The sequence below is a fragment of the Diplotaxodon limnothrissa genome, linkage group LG8, assembly GCF_057381915.1.
Source record: "Diplotaxodon limnothrissa isolate DT_005_m linkage group LG8, D_limnothrissa_male_GT1.1, whole genome shotgun sequence".
Taxonomy (NCBI): Eukaryota; Metazoa; Chordata; class Actinopteri; order Cichliformes; family Cichlidae; genus Diplotaxodon; species Diplotaxodon limnothrissa.
The window spans coordinates 25,497,736-25,509,614 of record NC_140603.1 but is presented as its reverse complement, the minus strand read 5'-3'; the positions used below and the strand labels follow the sequence as shown (position 1 = coordinate 25,509,614).

At 39.4% G+C, this 11,879-nt stretch overlaps 1 protein-coding gene across 1 annotated transcript in view; it reads right to left on the bottom strand.

Annotated features, from left to right (window-relative positions):
* Positions 1-949: 949 nt before the first annotated feature.
* Positions 950-11,879, bottom strand: part of LOC146626998 (heparan sulfate glucosamine 3-O-sulfotransferase 3A1-like) — a 37,926-nt gene continuing 26,996 nt past the window's right edge. Inside the window, exon 2 of the mRNA XM_085360969.1 lies at positions 950-1,571. Within this exon, the coding sequence (XP_085217095.1) occupies positions 950-1,571 (622 nt within the window). The remainder of the gene's footprint in view (positions 1,572-11,879) is intronic.

Here is an 11,879-nt window from a genome sequence, read left to right as displayed (position 1 = left end):
AAAATACAAAATTAGCATAAAGCTATGCCATTTATAAGGGGTTAAAAACCACTAGGGAAATAATATTTAGAGAAAGTGTAAGGAATCTCCATGGTTTTTGAACAAAAGTAGCAGAAAAAAAGTTTGTTTTTTTTCTTATACCATTTTGTATCACCCTCAGTAAGGTACTCGTAAAAAACAAATACCAGATGATGCATATGCAAGTTAACTAATAAAAGCTATCACTTCTTTTAAATCAGTATATTGTTTCCTTCTAACCAGGCTCAGTTCACAGCCATGTGTTGCAACTGCTTAGGTCGCTAGCGAGTGGCAGCCATCTCATGCAGTTTGTAATGAAGATGCTTTGAAGCAGAATGTTTTCTTCTCAGTAAATGTTTGGTGAGTGTTTAGAGATAAGCTGGGGTCTTCCACAGGCAACGCTGCAATCTGTTAGCCTCTGAAACAATCAAGAAGGTTTTTGGTACACCCTCACATCTGTGGCCAGATTTTACTTGGTAACATCCAGCAACCTCCGGCAACCACTCACCAACCGGTTGCAGAACACACATTTTTCCCTAGTGACCTGTTTTTGGCAGGGGGTTGACTACTATAAATAAAAGTACTATCAATCAAATATATCTCAAATAATTAAGTATTATTAAAAATTAATTAATCGTTTTTATGTCATAAAATATTTTTTAAAATATAAATATTTCTATATAATTTTTTTAATAAACTAAATTTAATATGATAATTATATATGTTTGGAATTATCCATGACTTTTTTTCTTTTTTTTTTTGCCAAAGTAGCCTTTTTTCCCCAATAACTATGTTATTGTAATTAAAACTTTATTCTCATAACAACAAAACTTTATTCTCAGAATCTTATATTGATTTTCTGTCAGTTGTGATCCTTTGCAGTCTGATAGTTCTCAACTTCACGAGAAAAAACCAAAACTAAACTAAACATTCAGTCATCCCAACCAAAAAATCTTCCTGTCATCTGGTAGAACTTCATGTTGAAGGGCCTGTAGAAGTCTCGTAGTCTCTGCACCACCTCAGGGTCAATGTTTGGATGGGTTCGCCCTTTGGTTTTTCCAAGGCAGTGGGGCTTGCTGCTGCCTTCTGCTTTCTTCAGACACGGGAATCCCTTGGTCTGGTTGAAATAAAAATGTTTGTCTGTGATGATCCTCTTGAGCCCGAGAAAGTCTTGCACACGGCCCAGCTCTCCAGCTGGGTCGCTGATCAAACGCTCGCCGCTCACAAACAGGATCTGCTCCATGGGGAAGTACTGCAGCCAGTTGTCCAGGTGCTTGGCGTAGATGCCAATCTGGATGGCGCTCCATGATGTGTCAATGAGCCCTGTAGTCCTGTTTTTAAAGGTGAGGCTCTCAAACGAGGGAATGTCAGGCTTCTTAGACAGTGTCTGTGTGTAGTCGGAGATAGCTCTAGTGACAGGATCCCTCACTACGACGATCAGCTTGGTGTTCCGGGACATGGCGGAGATTCGGGCAGGAGCTTCCCTGGTCACAAAGTAGCTAGGAGTTTTCTCCATTGTGATTTGACCCTCCAGGGTCTTGGGCATCAGCTCTCTGAGAAGAGAAAATAGTGAGAGAGAAAAAAGGAAGTGAAATATTTATTTGACCTGCACTCTTCACCGAAACCTACTAAGCAACTGTCGCAGTTACACAACCGCTCTTACAACAATAAACATTAAAACTGGACGAACTCCAGCTAAGTCATCAAAAACATTGAATCCAATCAATCAAGAATAACACTAGTAACAGTTTGGTTGCAGAAGTTTATTTATTGGATTTCTCTCATGCGTGACCAAATGTTGATTGGCAGGTTTGCCGCAGCTCCGCTTTCAGGAACGCCTCTGGATGTAAAGAGATGTGGTGTGGTTATAAAAGAGGGGGCTCTCCCTTGGGTGCATTTGAAAGGGGGTATTCCTCACTCTTGTCCAGAGCAAAAAAGAGAGAATGTCAATCTCTATACCTCTACTATGGTAATGCCAGTTATAAAATATTAATACTCAATGCCCTCGCAGTATGATCACCTTCTTGCCATTCTTTTTCAACAAATGGAAAAAAAAAGTATCCAAAAAATCCATTCAAGTGGATAGGGAGACTTTTTTTCCTCCTCACAAGGTTCACATATGGTTCAACATTATGTTTATTTCAAGCATAATTTGGAAAATTTCTCATATAAATGGTTCCACTTGAGCAATCTGAACACAATGCATAGCCACATACTGATCCTAAATGAAATGAAATCCTGGTGATAAAGTTCAGCTAGAGCAATCCCTGAAATTATAATATTTGGTCGTAGTTATAAATGGCATCTTTTCACCATTTTCTTTCACATCTCTCTACCTCCACTCTCCTTCTGTCCAGCCGCCTTCAGGACAGCGACCTTAAGCAAAAGTGGGTAAAAGCAGCCCATGAATGATTAACGCACCCTCCCTCTACCATTTAGAGTCTCTGCAGAATACAGCTTTAAAATTCACCAAAGTACAGAATGCAAGTGTCAATTATTCATCTGCTTGGCTGCTGCGTAAAGCAAGGACTGGCACCGACTAAGTGGCCCGGCCTGTTCCCAAGGTAGATGAAGTTTCCCACCTGTGACAGAAGACCATCAAAGAGGGTGGTCCTCATAAATTTCTGGAGAGTGCTCGACAACTGAATCTGTTGCGTGTAATACCATGTAGTAAAATACATAGTAACATATACAATCACAGTGCAGCTTCTGCCTGACAGTAGGCACGTTTTAATTTCTGATGTGACAGGCACCGTTTTTCATCCTTGCTAAGACACTGGTATACAATCATGCTCCGTTTAGCATGCACAGTATGAAATAAGACAGAGGGCATGTTTGCCGAGACGGAGCGCTAAACAAACAGAGTGCATTTCTAAAAGACACTAGCCGAGATGAACGTGATGGCTGTTTTTGCTCGGGGCTGTTTGCAATTACTCTTTATAATGACAAATACAAGCTCTTTCTGATCAAATGCTCTAACTGGTGGGTTGACAACGAACAGATAACAGGTGCAGACATTAAAGATCTGTCGGATCTGTCGCTGTTACGGCCTGAAGATTCAGATTTAGATTAATCTGCCATCTGCACAGGTACAGGAAAGTGCATGGAAATTGGAATAAATGTGTGCACGCTCAAACTTTTCGAATAGATTTTTTTATAATATGCAGCAATAGTTGTAAAAGAAAACATACTATAAGCATAATGAAAACAGTAAACTAGGTAAAGCTGCTGAATGTACTGTTTTTGTGAGTAAAGCTGCTGCAGGTTGGATCACCGAAATGACAGAACAAGAATGGCATTGTCAGTTTTCTTTATGGTTGTCTCAGGTTTTAAAACAGCTGCTGGCTGATCTCAGTGTGTGAGGTGAAATGGATCTAAGAGCTACAAGTCAATACCTTCAGGCCAATGTCAAAACACATCCAGTATCCTGAGTGAATCCCCTCTTTGAGGGACGATTCACGAGGTCAGCACAGTGGGGACAAGCAGGATGTGGTCGATAAGAGCAACAGCGTCAACACAGGTGCACCGATGTCTCGACATCTTCCTGCAACACTGACCGTCAGCTGACCTCCGGAGTCCTCTCAGTAACTGCGACCTCTCCTACAGCTGTGTAAAGAGGATCCCGGACAAGGCTCCTTTCCTCTCGCATTAGCTCTGCCCCATCGCACCGAGAGTCCAGAGCGAGGCAGTATAATAGTACTTTGAAACAAAATCAATGCCATCAGGGATTACAAAGGCTGCAGAGCTGACAAGTCACTGATGGAGAACATTGAGACTATTTATTGATAAAAGAGGACTTCCAGACGCTGGCATGCAGGCAGACACTCAGAATGTCTTCCTGCCTACATCGGGAACATGCTGATTTGGGAACCACCAACCTTCCAAAGCAGTCCTCACAGGTTTCCGACGCAAAAGAGAACATTACTGCGTTATGAAAAAGAAATGAGTCTGTACTAAAGGAAGCATCCATATTTCATGGTGTGCGTTGAGCTGGTCCTGTGGTCGATGCGCTAACAGCAGTGGTGTGGTGCTGCGAGGCCACTCGAAACAGTGGGGGGAATTTTCGGAGACAGGGAGGGATGTGGCATGGTGTAATGTAGATTACATGAAGACAGCCATGTTTGGAAGTTAAAATAGAGACGTCATAAAGTAGTAGTCAGAGTGATATAAATTTTATAGTCACCTGAAAAATGCAATACTGATTAAACAGCATATTTGTTTCTGTTTGAAAAATGAAATTTGAACACTTATTCCAGGTTTTCCCAAATTTAGCTTTGGCTAACTTACACAGCTACACCATTTACTCTAAGCAAAGGATTTTACTTATCATGGGTTCTTGTTTATGTGCCTCTCAGAGCTCTGAGTACCGACCAACTGAATGCAACTGTGGTTACAAGTGGCTAAAATTAATTACTTTTAAAGAGTCAAGTAAAGGTAACAAGTCTAAATATGCAGAGGCAGTTTGAAACCAAGCCATCGCTTGTTACCTTTTTGCAACTTCTCCTGGGAGTCTAGAGGGCACAATTAGTAGGTCAGACGCCCAGGCTAAACCCAGAACTCAGTTAAATGTTTATCCATCTCATGGCTTTGTGGGCATTACTGAGGAGAAGGACTGTTGCCACTGTGACCCAACTCTGGATAAGCAGTAGGCTGCAGCCAGATTTGCATCTATATGAAATGATGCAGCAGAGCCAGTTTCTGTTACTTTAATTCCAACCAATTCTCTTTTTGTCTATATTACCCACAATGCAACTCGAGTAGATCAGGCATGTTTTTGTGCTTGCAGAGATCATTAAGAAAATCCATGCTCATCTGGTGTATCTTGGAGTGGTGTCACAGATTTTGTACTTGTGATGACCTCCAAAACAAATCCTCAAAGCTGTCAAAGGTCTAACCAATAATGTGACTAATACACAGTAAAGTTATATAAAGAGAAGAACTTTAATTCTCAACATTAAAGTTTTACTTGGGGAAATAATTTTTTTTTACAGTAGGGGAACTGTAGTAGGACATTTCTTTCCATTCTAGAGAAGAAGCATGCAGCGCTTTCTAATGAAACTTTACTGGCAGTGGTAGGTGATGTAACAGATGACAAACCGTCCAAGTGCTTGAGATTTACTGCAGTTCCAGATTCTGCTTTGATGTCTTCATCACACTGCTAAAAAACGACTCCCTAAGCATACTGACGCATGAAACGCAGGCAGTGGGATCGACTTGTGAAACAAGATGCAGACCCAAAATGAAATACGAAACGGAGCACGCAAACCCAGGCTTCCCTTTAAATCAAATTCAATGCTTTGGCATACGTTTGAGTACAGAAGACAAAACAAGAAAAAATACAAAGGCTGACTACAATGTTTAGAAGATGACAAACAAACAGTTTGTAGACATGACAGAACATCATACAAGTTGTAAATGTACGTCATTCCTCTCATATGGAACTAACTAGCTGGAAAGAGAGGCCAGGATTCTTTCAGGAAACTCTATTCCCTATTAAAAAACCAAATCCAATGTACACAGTAACAGGCAGTAGATCACTAAATGTGCCCTTTGTAAGCTTGTCTATAAAGCAACCACTTTGGAATAAAGGGCCTGATGCATCAATGCTTTCCCTTCCCTGCTGAACAAATTACACTTGCAAACCGACTCAGCTCTGCCCTCATATCCAGGCTGTGACTCATGTCTCTTAAATAAATGGTGAAAAAAAGTCTGAATGTGTCATAGGTCATATTTACTGTAAATCAGGTGCACACACAATATGACAGCACGGCATATGAATTAGCCAGGTGAAAATACTAACAAACTATCAGCTCCAAAAGGGCCATTTCCTGGTGTTATCTTTGACCTTTTAGAAAGGGGCTTGGATGGGAGCCAAAGTCTGTTAATAAACGGGAGTTGTAAAGAAATAAAGGCAAGTGGGAATGAGTACTGTCCACTTCTCTCCCAAAAGCCTCTGATTCATTTTTCCTCTTTCAGCAGGGAGCACTGGCAGGCATAAATACACTCCCACTGTGTTCCCCTGCCACTACCACCAGATAATAATCTTGTAATTGGCTCAATATTTCTTCTGTTTGCAGGCGACGCTAGGGCCAGTGCCGCTCTTGGTGGCTTGGACTCACCAGATATTTTCCAGGTCAGTGAATTCTAACGGAGGTCAGGGATAAAGAAGGAGGAGGAGGAAAAAGGGGGGTGATTTAGAGTAATGGCTGCTGTGCGGTGAGGGGAAGGCCCATTCCTTTGAGCCCAGAGCTTTTCTTCTCTGTCAACCTTCTGCAACAACACAGCCCTTTACCTGCCCTGCGGGCTGTAATCGCTGGCAAGGCTGACAACATAAAGGCATCCGAGAGGAAACTCGTGAGGCGGGATGTTGTTGTGCAAATTTCTCTAAGATCCCATAGGAAAAACAATGAATGGCAAAATAATGTTTTCTTTAAACTCCGGATCACCTCCCTTAGTATTAATGAAATGTTTAATGGTAGTAGTGTGAAGTAAAATGTTTCAGACTTTACTAAGTGGAGGCTAATCAAGAACTGTATATAAAGGATGGGAGTACCCACATGATATCATATCTTAAATTAATTTATTTTATTCATATAGCACCAGTTCTGTACAGAGTTAAAGAACAAGTGTTTTACGGAGCCATAAGCAAACACTTTTGTTCAAGAGGATGAAGTTTAAGTCAAGTTTAGCTAGCTTTAATTTGATATTAACTAGCTCAGTTGATACCTGCTAGCATACACATGAAACAATATTAGAATGTCATTCACTTAAAAAAGGTGCAGACTTGTTCATGCCAAGGCATTAATATGTTTACTACTATTCTAAATTTGAGAATTTTAAACTGAAGCTCTATCATAACTGGTAGTAAACCTGGTTCTGAAGCCAGTCTCTAGTGGCTGTTTGAGGAAATACAGTTTTAGAATTTCTGCATTTGCCCTAATTTTTCAGCTCCAGAAGGTTTGGTGTAAGAAATACAACTACTTATCATGGAGAGATTACAGGTGTTATCCTCCCAGCAAGTCCCAGTCAGAATTATTGTCCTTTTAAATCCCAGGTCCTGAAGGATCTACCTGATCCTTTTTCCCCCCTCTATTGGATTTAGAATAATCCCATATAATGTCACTTTTGCCTGGCTCCCTGCACTTACAGTTTTAAGACCTCACTTTGTTTCACCATGGCAACAGAGGGCGAGTGTGAGTAGGGGGTCAGGTGTTAACTTTTGTGTATGTGTGTATTTCTGGTTTTGTGTTTCTCATAGACCAGGAGTGTCCAACTCCAGGCCTCAAGGGCCGGTGTCCTGCAGGTTTTAGATGTGACCTTGATCCAACACAGCTGATTTAAATGGCTAAATTGCCTCCTCAACATGTCTTGAAGTTCTCCAGAGGCCTGGTAATGAACTAATCATTTGATTCAGGTGTGTTGACCCAGGGTGATGTCTAAAAGCTGCAGCACACCACTCATGAGGCCTGGAGTTACCCACCCCTGTCATAGACAGGGGATTCATGCTATAGTGTGCATCCCCTCAACATAAAGACAGTTTCCTAATTTAAATAAAAAGTTATTTTTCATCATTTCTAACCTTCTTTTGTGTTTTTTTTTCTTTACTGCAGTCACAAATATCCTTGAGTAAATCTCTTGACCAAAATACGTTCATATAATGAAGCTGGTTACACTGATTTCAACTAAAAAAAAAGAGGGAAAAAACACAATTGGGATTATGATTTGTAAAAGCACAGACTACATCAAAATTATCCACCTGTCTAATAAATAAAGAGCTACACCAAAGTGATCCATGGGAACCGTAAGACGCAGGAAGTAATTCTGAGAGACATACAATTTCCAGATAACAGCATAGTCTATTCTTGGAAAAACAAATGGGAGGACATAGTCAACTATTCTCTGCTGGGAAATGACAAGGTTTTGATAAAGAGTAAGTCGGAAAGGAAAGAAACTCTGCAGGACACTGGGGACGCACAAGATAACAGCGTCATGGTGGAAAGAAGAAAAATTTAAATGAATTAAGTAAAATGGCAACTTTTAAAAAATAGGAAATGTACTGTCTGCTTGAAAATTAGTAGATGAAAGGGATATGAACAGTCATGTAGTGGCTCTGTTGGGGAGAAGAAAGCAGGAAATTAGGTTGAAATATTAAAATATAAAAATATTGGTTAATATCAAAGAGGTCTATAAAAATATTTGTTGTTAATAACTTCTCACTGAAAAAACTGAAGAATAAAACTTTCAGCCGCTCCTTAACGGAGATGGTGAGTGAAACAATAAAGCAAAAAAACTTAAGATCCAGTCACGCTGGCTATAAATAGACTGGTTAAAGCACTTGAACACGTTTTTTTTCTACTCTCATACATAAAATCTGAAAAAATATATGCTGGCCTATTTCCATTGCAATTCATATAATGTCAGGCTGAACTTGGAAAATGTTATACACATTTAAATATTAGAGACCTCATAAATAATGCCTGTAAAGAAAAAAAATCAGACCACTGCAAGTTGTTACTGAGTGAACCTGATTATAAATAGACTACAAGAATAATATTGTATCATGCACTGTAGTAAAAACTTTTCTTTTTTCATATAATCTTGTGTAAATAAATCTCTCTGCTGGACACTCGCCCTACTACTGAGCCGTGAGGTTTTCCTCCTTTTTTTTTTCTTTCCATACAACAACCACCATACGATTTAGTAAAAAATTTATAGGCTCAGCTTTGCAATATGTTCTTATAAATTTGTCAGCAGTATTTTTAACAGAATCCTTCTCTCTTTTTTTCGCTGGTGCTGAGTGTCCTCCAGTTTATTGCATATGGGGGGAAAAAATAAGCTTTATCCTTATGGCAACTAGCTTGTGAATTATTGAACCTTTCATCCAGATTGCACATGAGCAGAGAGGAGGTGAGGTAAGGAAATGAATGAGCGTCAGGGTGATGAAGGACAGAAGATCACTCACTTTTGCTTTATTGCCATATAAACTCATTTAGGTAGGATGGCTTATCCACATGCTGACTTATAATCTGTCTGCTAGTGTTTTATTCTTCTATACAGTAAGGTGAAAAACAAAGGTTTGACAGGACTATGTGCAGACCTCTAAAAAAAACTACATAAACTGTTGCAGCGTCTATAGAGATTAAGAGAATAAATTGCAGCCAGGTGCTCGTAATCAAATGCACTTGATTAACTGATCCTCAGCATGTGTGAGCACCTATAAAAGCAGAGGTTTGGGCAGTTTACTTATTCAGAGAACTCAGGTGTGTATGTTAAAACAATGCCAAAATCTTAACAGGGCTGAACACCCTAGCAAAGTCAACTCAAGCAATGCTTAGAAAAATCGCAATAAGACCAAGAGCTACATCTCAGACTCCACAGGCCGCAGTTAGCATGACAATGTAATTAGAGAAAGAGTTAACAGGTACGGCTTTTTTTAGAACTGCTGACAGGAGAAAAGCCTCTTGAGCAAGGAGCAAAAGAGCAAGGTAGCACAGCTTTGGTTTGCATCTGACCAAACCAGAAGACTTTTGTCTGTCTTTTGGACAGATGAGACCAATGTAGCGATATCTAAACATAATGCACAGCACTATGTTTTGCAAAAACCAAACACAGCATATCAAAACACACTTCACAAATATAATACCAAATGTCAATCACAGTGGTCGAGGAATGATTATTTGTTCTTGTTTTGCAGTCACACTCACACGCCTACATGAACTCCTGTATACCAAAGTACTTTAGAGTTAAACGTGAGGCAATCTAAGAGGCCGCTAAAGCTGGGCTGAAACAGGGTAAAAGGCAGGACAATGATCTCAAGTACACTGATAACTCTACAACAGAATGGCTAAAAAAAGAGAAGAATCAACGTGTGGAAATGGCCCAGACCTCAAACCTGCTGCGGCCGGACCTTAAAAGAGATCTGCATAAAAATTCCTGGAAACTCGAAACATAAATGATTTCTTCAAGTTATTGTTGCCAATGTTTTCTTTAAGCTTTTGAATCATGAGATATACTTGATTTTCCTTTTTCAAATGCTTGTATATCTTTATATGCATATTCTAATTGTTGAGCTATTACAATCTGAATCAAAGACAAGGTTGAATTAACTTGTCAAAAAATTTATTTCTGTTGTGCTGCTAGTCCAGGTTAAGCAAAAAGGTTGAACATTGTGATGAAATGAAAATAAAATAAAAACAAAGGTTAATGCACGTAAAGATTTCTCACTCTTTAATTAGTTTACACTTTATATACAAATAGTGTAATTTCTCTTTATAATTTTATAACATTAAGACAAAACTTTACATGTCTCCTCATGGTTCTAGCCAGTCATTCTACTTCTCCTGGCAGATGCGCATGTGCCCTGTGGTGATGTCATGTACTGGATAAAGGCCATTCTGAAATGGGTCTCATTTCCAATCATCACATAGAAGTTTATAAAAAGACCCCCCAATGTCACAATTAAACACACCGGGTAAGTTAATGATCAATGCTATGAAGGGGTATATTTTAATCCAAACCACAACCTTTTTCCTATAACAAGAAATTTTTGGTTTGTAAAATTAAAGTTTGCGTCCGAAGCAGCTGGGTGATGTGGAACCAATTCTGATTATTGCTTTGAGAGCCTGAAAAACCAACACAAACTGAGAGCAGCCAACAGACATGGGGCTTAATTTTGCATTTAGTGATTCATGTTCAATTAAACCAAATTGCTGGAGAACCTAACCATTAAATATAACCTAAGATGTATCTCTATATTGTACATAATGTCATCACATTGTATGTAGCTCTGAGTCGATTCCCCCACAGCACTTTTTTTCATATTTCTCTGACCTACTTATTTGAAGTTACATGGAGTTTAAAACAGAGCGTGTGGAAATGACACTTCAGTGGGATCGGCTTTGGCAAAAGCTCGCAGTTATTCTTCATTCTGCTAAGTCAGCTTTTAGAGACTCAGCAGCTAGTGGGAGATAAGACACCTAAACTTGGGTTTAATACCAAAGCTCATTTTCAAGGTATTGTGTTTTCGAATGTTCACTTATATGGGGAAGGTGGCTTCGTTAGGAAATTTCAAGTGGCCTTTCTATAGCCCTTCTTATCCCTTCTCCATGGTTCCAAATATCGAAATAATCTGGAGAAAGAAAAAGCAGAAAGAACTACTTGCGTCAAACAGAACTCATTTCAGTCAATATTTAAATTCTACATCTAAGCCTGATTTGAATACAAAAAAGCCCTGTGTCAAATGCATGAGAGCAAAATTAAATGTGAATTTGTTCAGAGCCAAATGGAAGGCTTTAAGGGGCCTACTCTGTGATAATTACCCATGACAAAAGGCTAGGGCTTTTGTCTTTGGAACCATTGCCATGGTGATTTTCAAGCTTCTGAAACATTCAATATAAACATTTGAGGATGCTGAATATGCCATAGACTGTCACTAAAAAGAGAGCTGTTACAAGCCACATCTTTGCTGGCAGAGATCCCGCCTGCATGCCTCCATGCTGCTCTTGCAGAAAAAATTAGTTCAGATATTACGACACAGAAAACAGACAAAGGCTTGTGATTTGAACATATAAAGGCTAAACTCTGATAACTACAGACCCTTCTATGAACACAACGACAAATACATTGGATTGGCAAAAAGACAATCCTTTCTGTTTGCGAAGGCATAGATACAACAATGCTAAATTTCCTGAGCATTTCTGGAGCTCACTCAAAAATTTACATTTGTAAAAGGTTTTTAATTTGCGGCCTACAATCGAGAAACGGCTCTATAAATTCATTTTCTCTTCTCTATATACCTTACTCCTTTTGGGCATGGCCCTTTCTTTATCATCAAAAAACAGCCTTGTAACGAGAGATGACAG